Raw genomic sequence first — 19,627 nt, forward strand, 5'->3', positions numbered from 1 at the left:
GTTTTTACATGGTGTTTATTGTAGCTTTATAATTTTAAAGATAGCATTGTGGTATACAGGCAACCCTGTTTCTGCAGGAGTTGCACTCCACGTCAAAGTGTGTGTCTGTGGAGCATGCATAGGGCCCCCTCTCTCTTCTGCATCCAAAAGGACCCGTGTTTGTGGTTGCACGTCAACTGGATGTGCCTAAATGGCAGACACCTGTATACATTTTTAAAAAAAGAATAAACCACCTCCATGCACACAGATCAGCATGAAGTCTCAATGAATAGGTTGCCTGGAAGAGCCCAGTGCTGGTTGACTAAGATATCTTTCTTTCCCAGGTTTGGGACAGACTTGCCAGGCAGCAGCTGGTGAGAGTACAGATGTAGGTCTAAAAAAAAAAAAGAGCCTGTGCCATCAAAAGCTTTATTTATGGTAAATACAAAACAGTTTTGTGGGCCAGATAAATAGTGTACATACAGTGTAACATCAAGACGGAGTGTGCGCTCCTCTCGTGCTTTTCCTTGCGCAGGCGACCTTGCAAACAGGAGCACATCGTCTCTGTCACCACACAAGTGTCTGAATCATTCAGAAGTTCTTCGGTGCTCACACCAACATTCAGAGTTTGGCAATGTCAATAGTGGTTTTGTTGAAGAACAGAAACAAGGCTGACAAGCAAGTCCTGAATCCCAATTGTTTACAAATGAGAAATTTAACACTCTTCCAAAGGGAGCAGGGGTGGGGCTTGGATTTGGGTCATTTACTGGAGGCAGGGGGGGGGGGACTTGGGGAGACGTTAAAGGCAAAGGCGGTTCCTTGTGGAAAGATGCTCAGTTGCTAAACAGGCGTTTGCCAGTCACAATTCTCTTTAGAGATTCTTAGAGTACTTGGGGGGGGGGGGGAATTTAACTGTCCAAGAAGAGCCATGCTAGGAGATCAGGGGATGGGGTGAAAATGGACACCACCCTTCTTTAGTGGAAATTTTTCCAAGTCTGCTTCACTTTCTTGTTACCACTGCAGGTGATAAAAGCCAAGGATGTTAAAACTCTTGATGTCAAGGTCACCTCTTTGCTTTATGCTTGGTCCAAGGCATTTGGGGGCTGGAGGGAGAACCAAAAGGGTCCTCTGTGCACAGCAACACTATCCATCCAGATGCTCTCCTCCTGTGCAAGCCTTTCTGAACCCTCCCCTTCATTTCAGTGGGGCTTGTGCAGGCGACCTTCCTGATTCTTTGCCCTGCCTGCATGGAGGGAAATGGGTGTTTTCTTCCCACAGGCCCCAAATGCCTTGTGCTGGTTCTGCTCGCAGAACAACTCCCCCCACTCCAAACATTGCACTTTGAGTGGTTGCACCTCGAATTTTAAATGCGCAGGGGCAAATTAACAGCATTTTGAGAGCCTAAGCTCTCAAATGTTAAGAAAAGCAAGTTTCCAGCCCTGAGAAAATATTCTTGGGTGTGTATGGACCATGTTTGCTGAAACATCAGAAGCTGCAGAGGAGGCGAGGGCAGCTGAATAAGCTTCTCAGTGGCTGGGAGTGTAACAATGATGTTCCACAGAGTTCTTGGACCCTCCTCCATGATTTGGAGAAATGGAATAAATTATGGAAAGGAATTAATCTCACAGAATGAATTATGAAATGCACTCAATTTGTTGCAGACTTTCAATAACGTTTTAAAATACATTGCCCTGTAGAAAGCCTTCAGAGGCTGACAGTGGGACCTCCCTCAAAAAGGGGTCCAAATCTGCCAGGACCCCAAACTTTGCTAAAGTTTTCTATATTTGCCAAGGATTCTGCAGTCTGACAGACCTTAAAATGCTTCAGCATTTCAGACAAAGTATTTAAAAAAACAACAACTGCTGGCACGATGACATTTCCTAAGGAGAGGCTAAAATTGTACCATAAATTATAGCCTAGCCTTACAGCAAGTTGTTGGCAACTAGAATCCTGTCAAGGCCTGAAGTAGACTGTGGATTTGGAAGGTGAAACATCAGGCCCTCTTTTGCATTCCACCAGCAACAAATCAATTTCCTGCCTGTTCCACAGTCATTTGGCCAGCCCTTGGGGAACAATAAATGAAACAGGATGCACCCATTTCCAAGAGAGTGATAAGATGATAAAGATGCTCTGATGGGCTGAAGCTCATCAGGCTGCATTTGGAGGAACAGTCTATATTAAGGAAAAAATAAAAAGAAAACCACCATTCACTTCTCTGGATTTGGAAAGCCATTTTTTAAGGGTGGGGAAGAAGAGCCCTCATTCAGCTTTTTTCCTGCTTAGTCAGCGACAGTCTTCATGGGGCTGACACCTACCCACAACTTCCCACCTGCTGTCTGAAATAATCCTGTCCACAGGCAGCTCTACCATTTCTTCCAGAGCTTTCTGTGAACCAGGCAATACAACCCCCATTTCTTCAGGCCCGGCCTGCACCCCACCACAGGCAGGCAAGGCCTCCGCTGGAGGTTTGCATATCACACCTGGCGCCCAAGGCTTGCACAAGATTTCAACTGCGTTCGGGGAGGATTATTTCTGCAAAAAGTGTAACTAAGCCAGGAAGGCTGCTTGGTGCAATTTGGAGCAGGTGAGCTAATTTCATGGCATTCAGGAGGACTTGGGAAGGAAATTCTTTTCCAGCCAGTAGACTGGGAGGCTTGTTCTGAAGACTTTTGCCACAATCTGAGCATGATAGATAATTATGATGATTCACAACCTCCAGTTTAGTTTCCCCATTTTCAGTTATGTGGCAAACTCTGTTTGTATGAGAAACATAACATTGTAATGGTATATTGTCTGAGGATTTATGCCGCAATGGGTGAAGAGCATTGCAATACCTTTGAAACAGCATTTTCTTAAGTTTATTTTTTCTAGAATGCTGTTCCTTGGATAGCAACACAACGATCATCTCCCAGAAAAATACTGCTTTACTGGCCAGCCGTTTAATTTCCAGATATTTTTCTTCACAGTTGATAAAAGCAGCTTTTGATTTCCCCTGCAAAATGTAACATTTGTAAAAAGTATGGGGGAGGGGGCAGTGGGGAGGAGAGATTCCACAGAAAAAGGATAAATGGAAGTACATGCCACTGGTCCTCATGGACTCCTCCTTTTTGAATTCAGGTGGTAGCACAAACCCTAGAAAACCTAAATGGCTGCTTGGGGGCAATGTGGGGCAGTGGTCTGCTAGGTAGCATCCTCTCTGATATTACACCTCATGGATCACATCTAGCGATGCTCAAGCACAAATTCATAACATAAGCCAGGTCTTCACTAAAATGAGAGAGAAAAGCTGTTGAGTTTAGGATTGAGATGTGTTTTGTATTAACAGGCTGGTACTGGCCAGGGCTGATGGGAATTGTAGTCTCAAACATCCAGACGGCCACAGTTTAGCAAAGGCTGATTTAAGCAAGAGGTATACTTAAACAAAAAGGCATTTTCCTCCATGAACCTGCTACTCTGCACTTTTAAAAAAATGAACGCCGGTTTGTCTTTCTTGGGTTACTTTATTCCCCCCAAAAGGATAACTATTCTAATTCCTTGTGGGCTAGAAACCTGAATCCACCCCCCCAAAGGAAAAAAAAACCCACTGTACAAAGAATGGGGTGATGCGTGGCAATGTGCCAATATGGATACTTCTAGTGCAAACAGTTACCGAGAAAGTTCCCCCAACGTTTAGAGCGAACCAGCCCTATATGACAGTGGAGAGGGCAAATACTTTCCCTCCATGAAGCCAACACATTCAAATGTCTCTCTGGGACATGGCTGCTGCCTCAGTCTTGGAAGGAAAGAGGGCACAAGAAAAAGAAAGAAAGAAAGAAAGAAAGAAAGAAAGAAAGAAAGAAAGAGGAAGAAGAAAAAGAAGAAAACCCACCAGCAGTTCCATTTGGGTAGCTTATTTGAATCATGGACTTCTAAACACCGTTTTCCTACATATTATAATACCAAAGTCCTTAACGCTAGTCAAAGAGGATAATAAATAGATCAAAACTTCTGATTATGATATAATACTGACTTTATAACCCTTTGTGTAAAAAAGTGAGGCTCTCTCTCCTGAGATACAGCAAATAAGGGCAGGGTGGGGGGTGGGGAGACCATAACACTGTACCATCAGTCGGTTGACCAGCGCACCGTAGCTGAAGAGTCGAGAAACAACAGCCCACCCTCTGCTTCTCTCCTGCCCCAAAACCTATTTCAGGAAGTGCCTGGTAGTTTCTTCATCTTCTACCCCTTCAGTTCAGGTTTCTTTCAAGCAAAACCACCAGGGAAAGGTTAGCCTTCATCTTCCCGCAGTTCAGTAGGGAGAAATTTGTATTGCTGCTGACGAATCTGGGCCAGCTTTTTCCTCGCCTCTTCCAGCTCCCGTTCCTTCTTCAGCATCTCCTCCTGCGCTGCAATGATCTAGAAGAATAAAGGACAGTGATGGTGCCACAGAAATAAATGATGACATAAATAAAATACAGTACGATCGGATCTTACCCAGGGGTTCAGTTCCAAGGGTTCCACATATACCTGAAAACGTGTGTACTCAAAGCCATATAAACGCCGCCACATGAGCATACCTAGGACTCCAAAGCTGGAAAATGTGGTGCAAAAAGAGCTCTTAAGCTCTTTGCTTTGCTTTGCTTTGCTTACTGGGCAAGGCCCCACACAGCACACCAGGTCTGGGATGCCCTCATGAGATCTCATGGGGCCATCTGAGATCCCCCAAGAGCTCACACAACCACCCCCAGGCTTCCAGAGCTGGTGTGCTGAGAGGGCCTTGCATGGTAAGCAAGGCAGAGAACCTAAAGCTCCTTTCATACCAGGAAAACCTTGCAGGCATTTAATTCCTGCAATTTCAACTGGATGGTCTTCAATTGTGCAAGGTTGGAATTGCACAAGTTATATGCATGTTAGATGTGATCATACTGTACGTTTAAGCTGATTGCAATCGCTCTGCACATGCAAGGAACTGAAACTCAACAGATTTCAGAATGTCATGCAGAGTCTCATTTACTTTCAATGCCATTCAGAGTCTCAGGCCCAGCGGGACACATTCAGCCCCTGATCCTTAGGTTATGTACTTCTGCCGTCACATAGCCTACGGCATTATATGGACTCTTCTCAACATGGTCTCAACAGGAGAGAAAAGGTGAAAAGGACAGACAGGTGAAAGATTATTACTGACCTGTGCAATGCCTCCCACAAACTTTGTTTTCACCACGACATCATCATCGTCAGCCTTACCAAACGCCGCCTTCTGGGCTGCCCTGACCAGATTATCTGATGCACGTTTGACAGCATTCCCTGCGGCCTACAGAAGGAGCAGATAAAGAAGTTAGCAGTATCAATGGCCAGGGATGAGGACAGTTGCATTTCAGCAACATCTGGAGGGCCAAAGGTCCTGCACACCTGGTGTAAGTCAACCTTCTCCCACCTGACATGCTCCAGATGTTTCTGGACTCCCACCATCCCTGCTGGATGGGGCAGATGGAAGTCCAACAACACCTGAAAGACACCAGCTTGGGGAAGGTGGCTCTAAGCTTTTTTGGGGGGGTGGGGGGGTCTGAAGGGTCTCATGCTCCTGCACCGTCTCTTCAGGTCATATTTGGAGCCTTATCTCTACACCCTTTCAACTCTAAAACCAGGCAGGGGCACTATATGAAAGTTGGTAACCAGATCTTAAGCCATTTCTGCCTTTAAGATAAGAATGAGGACTGAAAACTGAGCCCAGAAAGGAATAGCAAATAAACCCACTGGAGTTCCACATGAAAAAGGGTCTCTATCTTGATCCCACCAGGACTTTACCCTGGAGCCTGCTGACCATTAATGCCACAAAGCATCCAGTTCATTTAATGAACTTTTGCAGCGAGGCCATTGCCACTTATAACAAGCTTTAGAGGAGCATTCGGAAGTACCATTAGAGGGCAGAATGTAGTGCAACTCAAGAGTGAGGTGGTAGCTCCCTTATCCAGGAATCACTCCAGCCATGAACTTGCTGGTTGGCCTTAGGCAATCGGTGGGAACCTTTTTGGCCCTGTGGGTTAGATCTTTATCTCACCTCAACTTTTGAGTGCCATCATTAGGAAATCAGATGTTTGACAGGTGGGTAATCCTATCTACTTCGACAAGTGGGCAGGACCACCTACCTATCAATCATCTGATGTCAAAATGATGTGAGGTGATTTGTTAGGGGCAGCGGTCTCCCCAACCCATCTAAATTTGTGGGAAGATAGTGACCAAGCAGGACCAACCTCCCCATGGATCAGTTGATGGACAGGGAGTTCAGTCTTGCCTTCTGCAGGCTCACCTATCTAAGTTGTATCCCTACCTCCCCCATGTGTGATGTCAAGAAGGGGCAGGTAGGCGTGGTAGGCTAAACCGGGCCTTAGGCTCCCCAACCCTGCTAGATGGAGGTAACAATACTGACCTACATTGCAAGGCTGTTGTGCTGAATCAATGCAAGGCACGGTGACCTCCTGCATCAAGCGAAGCAGCTTTTGCAAAAGGTGAGAGATTTGAGCCACACAACCTTCCTTACCTGCAGCCTCCGCATGGCCTCCGAGTCCTGGTCTGCTTTCACTTTACAAGCCACCAGCAACTGTGCTGTGGACGCTGCCACTTGCTTGGCAGAGGAGATCAGTTTCTCCTCGCTGGCGTGGCCTTGGACTGAAGCATTGGCCGCTTCACAGAGGTTGCTGGTGGCAGCTGCCACCATTCGGGCCTGGAAGGGACAACAACAGAATATCAGGCCTGGCTTTATTGCTGGGTCAGGCCAATGGTCCACTAGGCTCAGGTGGGGTCAGATGAAAGAAAATCTAAAATGCCAGGATCTGTGCTGGAATCATGTCCAGCAGCAAAATCCATCTTCTGGTCTTCTGCTTCCCTTGACCTCCCAGTGAGACCCTGTCTGACCACAGGGCCTTGAGGTCTATAGAGAAGGGTGGGAAGGAAGAGAGGCAAAAAGTGTGTGACTCTCTGCCTTTATACAGTATGCTGCACCCCTGTTAAAAAAAATGCAGAGGTTTCTATTTCATATTCCCCCCCCCCCACACCTAAAATTTATATCCCGCTTGACTGTAAAAACAAGCCAACCGTCCAGGCAGTTTACAAAGGTTTCACACCCACCCACCCTTATCTCCATCCACAGAAACAAGAAGCATTATCACAGCTCAAGAGAGTCAGTGGGGTGTAGTCGGTAAGGCTGTAGACCATTTCAAATCCCCACTTTGCCACAACTGCCCCTCAGCCCAGGACTTAGCCTAGTGGACTGCTCTCAGTGGGCTGTGTTAGGATGGAATAGGGTGTGGAGAACCATGTACACCACCTTGAGCTCCTTTCTGGGAAAGGTGAGATATCAATAGAATAAATAACAGGTAGCACACCAGAAAAGCTAAGCAGAGCCCGGTATGGTTTCAAATTGGATGGGGACCCGTGTGCTGAGATTCTTGCATTGCAGGGAGCTGGACTAGATGACTATGAAAATAAAAAAGGGCACAATCCAGCCAGGCAAAAGTGCTCAAGGGCCCCCCAAGCAGGGGTAGCAAGGGCCGTGGCCCATGAGGGAGTCCCAGGGAGGCTTGGGAGGCTGCATCCAATCCCCTACCCTCTGCTTCAACAGGAAATATGAGGGCCTGAGCCTGCAAAATATGAGGGCCTGCAATGCTTCTGTCCCAACTGCAGAGCAACAGGGGGATGGGCGGATCTGATCAGGCCAGCAGAGAGCAGATGGTGGCTACCTTTGAAAAGGTGGAAGGAGAAAAATCTGGACTAACTCACAGCAGAAATAAGTCCCTGAGACCACTGTCCATCATCAGCTGCATTGGCAGGGATGGCTCCAACCTAGAAAAACAGTTCAGACAAAATTAATTAGCAGGAATAATTAATTGATTGATTGATTGATTATTAATTACTTATGTGGTGGGATTGATAGCATGAAAGCAACGTTTTATACAACATTTAGATGGCTTTGGGCCTTGCATAAACATTTGGGGGAAATGGGACAGGGTACATGAGCAGCAGCTGCCTTATGACAAACGGCTGGGCAGCATTATGGGCTGCATCTGAACTTGCCCTCAGGTGGGACTGAGAGGTTAAACCAAAATGCATCTGGAAATCTGCTCAGGAACTCTCAGTGCTTTTCGCTACAGGAAAGGCTCCCCCAGATCCACCTGATGGCAGTTAAAAGTTATACCATGAGGCACTACAAGGCACCTTGGGGCATTTAGCTTAACTGTGAGGCCACAAGGCAATTGTCTCATAGCCATAAGGGCTGCTGCATTAGTGTGTAAAGCTGCAAGAAATGAGACACAGCAAGCTATGCTGCAACTGAACTGTATCGGGAGACAGGCAGATGATGGGACGTTACTCCCGCACAGCTGCCCCGGCATCTGCTCCCTGAACTCCACCAGCCGATGTGTCATCTCATAGTTAAAGTGGTGACTTACATTTTCATGGGCAGAGTCTTGCTCACTAACCTTGCCCTGGGCAACCAGCTCCCTCTGAGCTGCAGACGCAGACTTGACAAGCGCGCTGGTGGCGGCTGCAATGGATTTAGCTGCTTCAAGTATCTGCTCTTCAAAATCCAGGGTCTCGTCTGCCTGCTGTAACCAGAAGAGGAGACTGTCATCTACAGTTCTCTTGAAATTTCATCAGCCCTTGCCTGATGAATACTCAACAGGGGGGTTGGACCAGATGACGCTTTGAGTCCCTTCCAACTCTATAGCTCTATTCTATGATACCATTAAAATAATAATAAAGGAGCAGGAAGAGGCACATTCCACACAAGGCTCTCTACGTCTTCCTGTGCCAGAAGAAGAATGCAATAAGAGAGGAGGATTAAGCAAAATACTGGCTTTATTTGAAAGAAATGTGGTAGGCATATTTCTGCTGATTTGCTGCTTGGTCCAGTGGTGATATGTGCCCCAGCTCTAGGGCAGGGATCATGCTCAAAAGGCATCCCATACCAGAGGCCATGTTCTCACCATGTTACTTAGGTGTTAATGGACACCACTAGTAGGATAAGCAAGGGACGCGGGTGGCACTGTGGGTTAAACCACAGAGCCTAGGACTTGTCGATCAGAAGGTTGGCAGTTTGAATCCCCGTGATGGGCTGAGCTCCCGTTGCTCGGTCCCTGCTCCTGCCAACCTAGCAGTTCAAAAGCATGTCGAAGTGCAAGTAGATAAATAGGTACAACTCTGGTGGGAAGGTAAACGGTGTTTCCATGTGCTGCTCTGGTTCACCAGAAGCGGCTTAGTCATGCAGGCCACATGACCTGGAAGCTGTACACCGGCTCCATCGGCCAGTAAAGCGAGATGAGCACTGCAACCCCAGAGTCGGACACAACTGGACCTAATGGTCAGGGGTCCTGTTACCTTTACCTAGTAGGATAAGCTACCAGCATGTAGCCTGTAAGGCGCTGGTGTTCAGGTGGGGGGGGGATGCTCTATGGGGCCACAGCCTGATCCAAGAGCAACAGCAATACTACCATATACCAGAATATGGGTGTGTTTTTTTAAAAAAAGTTCCAGAAACACATCTCCAAATGCTTGGGGTAAAGGTGGCTCTGACATCTACTGATGACTACTGCAGCAAATGATTTGATGGTGTTGGGTGGTGAAGCTCCGGCCAGGCTTTGAGTGGTGCAGCTCTGGAGCAGGCATGAGGAACCTGTGGGCCGTTCAGAGTGGACTGGCCCAAGACATTCTGCTGCAGAGGGCAAATTTATTCCAGAAGCCAACCAGACTGGCTGCTGAATCTCACTTCAGCACTGGCAGCGGGACACTTGGCACAGCTTCCTTCACTGCACCCAAGGACAGCACCCAAGGATGCAGCAGGCTTGTTCATGGGGTGCAAGGCACATGGCAGGGGGTGCAGAGTTCTGCCCGCTCCATGCGCCTCAGCAACTGCTGCCTGAGGCAGCTATGTCACTCTGCTTAATGGTATGGTTGGCCCTGCCTATGGTTTGTTGATGTAGCAGCCCCATCTGTCATGGCTCATGGTCAGGAGTGATGGGAGTCCAACAATGTTCGGGGGGAGACCAGGTTCCTTCCATATGTGGTGCAGAGAGGCTGGGAAGGCAAAAGGCCCCAGAAAGAAGGAAGCCGGACCTGAAAGGGCAGAAGGCCAAAGAGGGCAGGAGGGAAGACCCCTTGGAGGGGAAGGTGCGGGACCTGAGGGATAGCGGGTGCAATTAAAAGAGGGGGGAGAGAGGGAAAGAATCATCAGTGGTAAGAGTTGCCTCTGGCCAAGAGCTACTGATACAAGGACATGGTTTGAAATATTCCCCACCCCTGAAGCTGAAACAATCACAAATGTGGGGGAATTCATTTGGCTTTTACTATACAGACTCTGAAATAATGGGAAATGAAAATATATTATGTCAGACCATCTTTCTGTTTTTTTGTTTGAATTGCAGGGAAGGGATCTTTTAAACACTTATACTATCTTTCCCCCAAAAAAACTTCCTCTGTGAAACAGTCACTCGAGGTTGAGGATTAACTTTCCAAAGGAAGGTGGCAGAGATTCTCTGGGTTCTAAAATGGTGCCCCCTTGCCCTGCAATAGACAAACCGCCATTATTGGTTTTTGCAATGCATGGGAGCTCATATTTGAATATAGGCTCAGCAGAGATTAGCACACAGAGAAAACTGAGTTCAGCTCTGTTAAGTCACCCCTGTTTTCTGTAAACTTGCTGCCTATTACGTGTAGCTCAAGAGCGAAGTCATATTAAGATCTGTTGGCTGGGCCAGACCAAAGGTACCAGTATCAGGTGTCTGGCCATGATCTGCCATGCGCCTCCAGATGCTTCCAAGCAAGGCAAGTAAGTGATGGATTTCCCTTCTTATTTCTCCCACTCAAGGGTATTCTGCCTCTGTATGTGGGGGTCCCAGCAGACAGTCACAGCTGTCAAGCCGTAAAAGGGCCTACCCCTCCACCACAGTTTTTCTTATTCTTTTGGTTTATTTTACAAAACCAACTATGCTACAGAGGCCACTGCTACCACCATGCTAGGTGGCAGGGAGCTCCAAATCCGCCATCTTCCCACGATGCTTGAAAGAGGGAGCTTGGTTTTCTCCACTGTATTTGAAAGAAGCAGCAGAATTGGCAGGCAGTTCTTCTAAACCTTTAACAAGCCTCTTTGCAAACTCCGTATTGCCTCCTGCTACGTTTTCTATATATTTACATATCTCTCATCTAAAAAGTCCCCGGAGACAGAGCGGGACACTGTAGGAATGTTTGATATATAGTTGGACTAAATAACAACCTAATATATCAAACATATCACACAGAGTCCTGCAGAAAAAAGGCATCCAGGTTTGGACTCAGCTTGAAATACGGATTAGACTCAACAGCAGGAAGCCACAAGGGGGGCTAGATCTCGATAAAACCTTCCCCCGCCCTTCCTCAAACACGGTCCTCCTCCTCCAGGTACTGAAGCCAGCAGGGCAAGCTGGATGGGAACCTCAGGGGCAGCAGGCTGCATGCTTGCGGGAAGGCGGTCTGAAGGGGGTGGGGTGGGGTGGGGCAGCCCATCGCCAGAGCAGAGCACCACTGCCCTCTACCTGCATCCTAGCAGAAATCATGGAAAGCCATTTATATCCCTATCGCAGAACACAAAGCAGAGACAAACTGATTTCATTTACTCAACATGAATAACTTCTTATAAGACTTTCATGTCAGGAAGCATCTTGATAAATGGAGAATTGTATCGTAGCACCAACAGGCAATGCCCTACACCACCGTTCCTCCTCTCAACCTTGCTGCACAAAATGCGGAAGTGGTGATCCACTGTGATGCAGACTTTGTGCACAACACGAAGTGCAATATAGAGTATAGAATATCCTGTATTTCTGCAGTGAGGAGTCTGTGATGTGGAAATCATCCCTTTCAAACCAGCATGCCTTTCACCTGATATTTTTACACAATGTATTCTGATTTAGCGAGGCCTGGGGCACCTGCCTCTGGTCACCAGGAAATCCTTCTTGGCCACTTCTCTTGGGTTTTGCCAAATGTTCCCCCCTAAAATGTTCTATGCTGTCCCTCAAATCTCTTCATTATTTTAAGCCTTTGCTGATAATATTGTGAGGATAATCTTTCCTTCTGGAGGGGCCTCGTTTTCTTGATATACTTCCAGGACAGAATGGTTCTCTGGAGTCCCTGGACCGCAAGAAGGACCAACTTTGCTAGGGGAGGTTTGAGGCGATGCAAAAAAAGGGAGTCACCCTCGTGCTTAAGATCTTCTGATGTGACCCTACTCCAGACCCCACCTTCTGTATCCAGGGCAGCTGTCTACCAGCTCCACCTGGTACGCAGGCTGAGACCCTATCTGCCCGCGGACTGTCTCGCTAGAGTGGTGCATGCTCTGGTTATGTCCCGCTTGGACTACTGCAATGCACTCTGTGTGGGGCTACCTTTGAAGGTGACCCGGAAACTACAACTAATCCAGAATGTGGGAGCTAGACTGGTGACTGGGAGCGGCCGCTGAGACCGTATAACACCGATCCTGAAAGACCTACATTGGCTCCCAGTACATTTCCAAGCACAATTCAAAGTGTTGGTGCTGACCTTGAAAGCTCTAAGCGGCCAAGTATACTTGAAGGAGCTTCTCCACCCCCATCGTTCTGCCCAGACACTGAGGTCCAGCGCCGATGGCCTTCTGGCAGTTCCCTCACTGCGAGAAGCAAAGCTACAGGGAACCAGGCAGAGGGCCTTCTCGGTGGTGGCACCCGCCCTGTGGAACGCCTTCCCATCAGTTGTCAAAGAGATAAACAACTACCTGGCATTTAGAAGACATCTGAAGGCAGCCCTCTTTGGGGAAGTTTTTAATATGTGACATTTTAATGTGTTTTTAATCTTTGTTGGAAGCCGCCCAGAGTGGCTGGAGAGACCCAGCCAGATGGGCTGGGTACAAATAATAAACTATTATTATTATTATTATTTGTGTGAAGTGAACTAGCCCTGTCTCTTGCTCACCTTAGGCTTGGCTCTTGGCTTTAGCTGCTCCAACTTCTTTGCAGCAGCTTCAATCGATGCAGCAGCTCCCAGCAACTCTGTCTCGGCAATGACTGTGGGGTCCTCTGGATCCACCCATTCGGTGCCTGCATGGAGTTTTTTTTTAAGAGAAGAACCATCACACCAGTTGCTGTAGCAGCTGAAGCTGGAACAGACCATGGCTCCTGCCACCTTGCCCCAAACATGATGTCAAATGTAAAAAGGAAAAGGTGGAGTCAGGAGGGACAGCTCCATCCCATCCAACCCCCCTCCAGCTTATTAGGGGTTTGGATTGTGCTGGAAGTATCCATGCTGCGTGTCTCCTGGTTAAAGAAATATTAGTCGATTAATTGTATGAGGCTGAGTTGAATTGTATGCAAACTTTTTATCACCTTTATGCATTTTCAGTAGTAAATATAGCCGAATCACATGCAAACTTGATTAATTAAAAACAATAATTTTGAAGCAGACACACATATTTGTTGCTTTTAGATGATGCATTTGGTTGTCCTGGCAAGTGCCATCAACACCCCCCCCCCTCGTGTGTGTGTGTGTGTGTGTGTGTGTGTGTGTGAGAGAGAGAGAGAGAGAGAGAGAGAGAGAGAGAGAGAGAGAGAGAGTTCTTCTAAAATGCTGCTCATAGTTGCCACATTTTATACTTCTGTTAATTGAAAAAAACAAACACCCCACCCCCCAGCCTATCAGAGCAGCCTATCAAAACCAATTAATCTAAGAGACTAAGCCTTGCAGCCATACTTCTTATTAACCCCTGTGCTTATAAGGCCCAGTGAAATGAATGTGGTTGACAGTAGATTTCTATCTCTGAGCCCAGAAGGTGAGATCATTTGCATGTTATGATAGCAGAGCAGCCAAACTCACCTTTCATTGCTTCGGCTGACTGTATGAGCTCTGTGACAGCACTAGCAACCCTCTTTGACAAGGCAGCCAACTGATGCTTCAGTTCTGGGGTGGGCTTTTGTAGAATCTGGAGGTGCAAATTAGAGTGGAGACTAACATTTTAGTCCTGTGCCAGAAGTCTGTAGATGTTCAATCTTTGTTTGCTACCCAAACAGCAGCTGCTTAGGCACCATCGCTCTTTCTTTTGCAGAACAAAAGTACCCTTCCTGGGTACCTGAGCCCAGCCAATCAGGGTCCATAGAAGCATTGCTACCTCAGCGTCAATTCAGAGTGAGGGCAACTCTTCCTGGAGCAGTTCCTAATTATTTCAAATGCAGCTTCCATCAAAGAAGATCCACTTAGTTGTATTTTCCTCTAAAATAAAAAAGCTCCATATGGTTTAACCTCTCCTTATAAGGAAGGGGGTCCAACCTCCTCTTGATACAACAGCAAGTAAGGTTGTTGAGAGTGAATGAGTAGACCCACAACCTGGGAATCCTGGTATTCTGGGCAAGGGCTTGCCCAGCCCTCGCCTCCTAAACTGGCAAGGGAACTCATTGCTAGTTTGGAATGTAAAATGCTTCTCTCACCCTATAATTAACCGGGCCTTAGGTATAATTCAATCGCAACTGCCGCACATAACTCTAAGCCACGATTCGTTCTAACCAGAGTTTTGTCAACAAACCATAAATTATGTCAGAGATAAGCAAACAACCTGGGCTTCGTTTCTCCAAAGCTTAGTTCATTTCCAAACTGTTCTTGCCTTGTGCCTCTGTAGCTTCGTGAGAGTCTGGGGTGGGGTGGTGAAACAAACCATGGCTAAGCTGGGTCTGGACATAATGTCAAGCCATTGTTAAAGTGAGATATGGTTTGTAGGTCACTGCAATTTGATGCCAGAAAACGAACCATGGTTAGTCTATTGGGCTGTGTTGGGATATTCGAATAAACCACACTTTGGTAAAACCAACCAAGTTATATGTGAACTGAGCAACAGCAATCTCATAAAATGCATTCGTATCCTTAAGGTCCAAATCAGTTTTTGGTTATGTCCCAGTGCTGAGGCAGAAAGGGAAATTATTGAAGGCTGGCTTTAAAAATATCTAGCAAATCCCTTTTGAGCAATCAAGCTCCTGAATATAAATGATTCTGCTGAGTAGGTTCCTGTAATGATATTTAAAAGGTTTCATTCTTCTCACACTGTTTGCCTTGTTAGCGACAGGTGATAACACAACTGTGCCTTTTGTTTCTGCTTTATCTCTATTCCAACACATGCCCATTAATTCAATTTAACAAGAAGCTTTACAATACATGTAAAGCAAAATACAAAATACATGGTCCGCCTGTGCTCATCATTGTGTGGGCAATGTAGACGTTTCTATTCAGACAGCTTAATGGCCAAGAGGGAGCTTCTGGCAATTCACTGGCGTGATTGGACTCACAAATTACTTAGATGCAGCTTTTTGGAATCCACACCCTGTATTGCTCAGAGTTAGAATGTCAATGGAAGAACACAACGTTCAGGGAGGGGGAATGGCAGAGGTGACCTTACTAAGAGATAAGCCAATGTGATCACTTCAGCTGGGAGATTCTGGGTGCCACTGGGAATGGCAGTGTGGGAGTCAGGCACAGCCAACTCATCAAGTCTATCAGGGCCGGCCCAATACATTTTGCCCCTTGGGGCAAACCAGAAAATTGTGCCTCCTCTGCTGCCCCGCCCCCTCATCTGCCACTGCCTGAGGCTACTGGAGGTTGCTTGGGGAAGCCGTGGAGTGAAGGCAGCGGGGGATTAAAAAGGAGGCTGAGGAGCAGCAGACAGTGGTGGCAGCAGAGGTCCTGCTCTTCCCAGACAGTGTGTGGGCAACAAATGCAGGAGGCAGTGAATGGCACACTCTTGTGCTCCCTGGATCTGCCACCCCTCCCAGCTGCCCCCAATCTGCCTCAGGTGACTGTCTCACTGAGCCTAATGTGTGGGCCAGTCCTGGAACTTAAACCCTCTGCTGCTGCACAACGCCTGGGTTTGTTTTAATAAGGTTTCCTGCACCCATACTAGCTGTTACATGGTGCTACTGTTTGAAGTTTCTTCCCCACGCACCAAAAATATCTTTGAGCAGCTGTGAAACATAGAAATGTAGAAATTGCCCTTACTCTGAGTCAGATCACTGATGGCTAGAATTGCATTTTACCAGCTTGGGTTGGTGTTGCCCATTCTCATCACATCCAGTCTTGACTACTGTGGTGCACTCTACTACTTAGAGACAGCCTAGACATTTTACCAGGTGCAAAATGCAGCCATTCAAGTCCTGACAGAGAAAAGGTAGTGGGCTGTGTGACACCATTATCTGGTTGATGGCCTTGTTAAAATATGCCGTAATTTGGCGCTGCTGGTTTTCATATTGTGGCCATTTCTTCTGGAAGCTTTTGTAACTTATCTGTTTTATTACTGTTTCAATTTGTATTTCAAAATTCACCTTGAGTGAATTTTATTCAGGAAGACCGCAAACAAATATTTCAAAGTTAATTAATAAATCAAATTTATAAATAAACAACAAATCTAGAAGATTCCCCCCACTCTGACAGGCAGTGGCTCCCAGCATACGAGGCTTTTTCTGTCACCTGTTACCTGATCCATTTTAACTGGAGATGAAGAGGACCTGGAACCTTCTGCATGCAAAGCAGATGTTCTACCACTTCCTCCCCTGCACAATGTGCAAATATGAGGAAGAACACAATCCTTCCAGGTTGGTACCCTCTGACCAAGAGATGCCGGTCCTTTGCCTCTCACAACAACTCAGGAAATCACAACGCTAACCACAGCAGTCATCACAAACTAGCCTCAACAAACCTTTGCTGTCCTTTGGCAAAGATATAGAGGGGTTCCCCCTTGTCCCTTACCATGAGAACGTGTTCCAGCAGCTCCAGGTATCCCAGGGTGCACTCTGTTCCGTAGCGGAGAGCTCTTGTCCGGACGTCTTCGCTTACGTCGTGGTGGTACGAAGCTTGCTAAGGATGCAAAAGAACATGCTTAGGCAAGAGAAAGGCAGTGATGCTGCTATGTTAAAATTCTTCATTTAACAAGGCAACGCAATTAAAAAGAAAACCTGGTATCTGAAAACATAACCACTTTAGCAGCACTTGAAAAGGGAAAGCTCTGGCTATAGTCAGCTAGTCTTGGGGTAGACATGCATAAGATTGCACAGTCAATAGACAGGTAGATTAAAAAGAGAACCCCGTTTTTTGAAGCAATGTACAGGAATGTTGTCAGTGTTCCCAAAGCAGGCACATACAGAGAGCATCCACTAAAATAATTTAAGAATACTGCTACCAAGTATTTATGTAGCACTTTGGAGTATTCAAAGCACCTTTCACACGTTATCTTGCTGTAATCCAGAGATTTCCAAACTTTCCATGTTGGTGACACACTTTTCAGACATGCATCATTTCGCAACGCAGTAATTCAGTTTTACTAGCAAACCGGGGGTTAAACTAACCCCTTTCCAGCCCCGGGAGGAGCGAGGGAAGCATTTGTGTGACACAGCTACACACTGCAGCCGACACACTAATGTGCCACAACACTGTGGAAAGCTCTGTTGCAATCCTTAAATATAATCCTGTAACAAAGTCAAAACAAAAAAATTCCTTCCAGTAGCACCTTAAAGACCAACTAAGTTAGTTCTTGGTATGAGCTTTCGTGTGCATGCACACTTCTTCAGGTACCTGTAACAAAGTGTTAGCATTATAATTCCCTGGTTGCAATATTAAATTTAAGATTAAAAATTAAAATCTAAATTAAAACGTTATCTATCTATCTATCTATCTATCTATCTATCTATCTATCTATCTATCTATCTATCATCTATCTATCTCACCAATGACCTCATTTCAACTTTCAGTCTTAAAAGCAGAAAAAAAAACAACCAAAATGGGTCAACAAACAACAAAAACTTATTTTCACTACCAAGGTTATTTAAATACAAATCTGTTTTGCAAGAACAGATTTCATCCTTTCATTCAGGTATTTTCCAGAAAGATCAACCCAAGCAACCCAGACCAACATACCAGTACCAGGATTTTTTGGGGGAGAGGTGTTCCAAGAGAAGAGCAAATCTCCCACCCAGCTCAGCGAGGCGTCTCTACCTTGCAAGCTGTCAGCATGTCAGCCACAGCTTTGCGGCTCAGGTTGGCTGTGGCAATCACGTCCTCCTGTCGGCATGAGTTCCCAGCTGCTACGGCTTTGGCTGTCGCCATGGTGATGCCTTTCGTCATCCGGATCGATTCTTCAGGTGATGAGTTCTTTTCAGGAATATCTTTTGACTGAAACACCTACAAGCAAGCCCCCAGCCCCAAACACGTTTGGTTTGGAAGGGTTAAACTCTGGCGTGGAAACAGCCTCCAAAATGTCAAAAAGCAAGGCATTTAAGTGGAAAACAGCTGGTCCCCCCACCTCAAACTAAATAATCTCCTAGAGAAGAGGTTTATGTTCCTGATATTCTTTGGACAGAACCACACATGTCTCCACTTGGACACAGGAACCAGCCACTTCCTTCATTACCAGTCCATTTCACCCTTCTCTTTGCTCCCACTTAAATCTGGTTTCCAGAAGCGGGTCTTTTCTTCCTCCAATGTTAGAGGGCCTGCACTACATCCATTCAGCAGTATACCTGACTTACCCCGCCAACATGATAGCATATAAGGTACCAAGATGGGAATCTCATGTACAGCGGCTGAAGAAAGCCACTCCTAAATCAGAGTAATATTAGACATGGACCAATGCCAGCCTACTATGTCTACTTGCCGCCCACAGGATGATGGCTCCAGTTCTATGGACAGAAGGAAGCCAGTCTGCACACTGTAGCAACCAGATTTACAGTATTTCTTTAATGAAATGCTAATGTCTCCCTCCACGCCAACAACTTTGCATAATGATTTATATCAGGGATGGGAAATCTGTGCACTCCAGATGCTGAGGGACTACAGCTCTCATAATCCCTGACCACTGACAATGCTGGCTAGAGTTGACTCGCTCACAGACTTCATTTAAAAATAAAAATAAAATCACGGCCTCTGGAGCAGCCTTTGCTGAGTAGGTGCCTTTTCAATTAGAACTGAGAATGGCCATACAAACAAGTTTAGTTACAATAAAACAGCAATTAAGTACGGCAAAAAACATGCAGACATAACTGTTTTACAGCATAATCCTATGCATGTCTGCTCAGAAGTTAAGTATCAATGAATTAAATGAGACTTACTTCCAATTAACTGCTCTAGGATTGTAGTTTAAACATTTTAACATTGTGCTGAACACTGCTTTAATTTGCTGGTTGTTTTTATTACTTAAAAATGGTTATTGATATGTTAATGTTGTAAATTGCCTGGAACTAAATCTGGTGGTGGGGTGCACATATTTTTATAATGTAGACATGCACAGCATTGCACTGCAATTTTTACAAAAGCTGAACTGCGCTGTATGAGGAAAGAATAGGAGCTGGCCTGAAAAACAGATGCAGTAATCCTCAGTTTATTTATTTTTAAGCATTGGGTCGGGGACCTAGAGTTTGCTTGCTACTTCTAGAGATTTTGCAAGCATCATTATACAAAGCCTTTACCGTGAGTTCTTGCTTGATGCACTCAATCGTAGCCTCAAGTGCTCTTGTCCCTCGCGTAGCTTCATCTTCTACGGCTTTCACAGTCTTCAGTAGTGATGTGACGTTTGTTACCATTACCTGGAAAGTCAGGAGAAGGAAACTGCTCAACTGCCAACTCTCATCACAGAATGCTCAAGCAG

At 46.1% G+C, this 19,627-nt stretch overlaps 1 protein-coding gene across 7 annotated transcripts in view; it reads right to left on the minus strand.

The window, feature by feature from the left end:
• Positions 1–394: 394 nt before the first annotated feature.
• The window catches only part of TLN2 (talin 2), a 185,369-nt gene continuing 166,136 nt past the window's right edge, over positions 395–19,627 (minus strand). For 6 of the 7 annotated variants that reach the window (XM_081887549.1, XM_081887553.1, XM_081887548.1 and 3 more), the window contains exons 48-57: positions 19,449–19,565; positions 17,980–18,165; positions 16,738–16,845; positions 13,828–13,933; positions 12,931–13,055; positions 8,433–8,558; positions 7,735–7,797; positions 6,497–6,679; positions 5,144–5,269; positions 395–4,374 (exon numbers count right to left, since the gene is read on the minus strand). In XM_081887549.1, coding sequence (XP_081743675.1) covers positions 4,246–4,374; positions 5,144–5,269; positions 6,497–6,679; positions 7,735–7,797; positions 8,433–8,558; positions 12,931–13,055; positions 13,828–13,933; positions 16,738–16,845; positions 17,980–18,165; positions 19,449–19,565 — 1,269 coding nt within the window. In that variant the 3' untranslated portion in view covers positions 395–4,245. The remainder of the gene's footprint in view (positions 4,375–5,143; positions 5,270–6,496; positions 6,680–7,734; positions 7,798–8,432; positions 8,559–12,930; positions 13,056–13,827; positions 13,934–16,737; positions 16,846–17,979; positions 18,166–19,448; positions 19,566–19,627) is intronic. The other variant, XM_081887554.1, reaches the window with a different exon arrangement.

Source organism: Podarcis melisellensis (assembly GCF_964234715.1).
Source record: "Podarcis melisellensis genome assembly, chromosome: 14".
In the NCBI taxonomy this organism is placed as follows: domain Eukaryota; kingdom Metazoa; phylum Chordata; class Lepidosauria; order Squamata; family Lacertidae; genus Podarcis; species Podarcis melisellensis.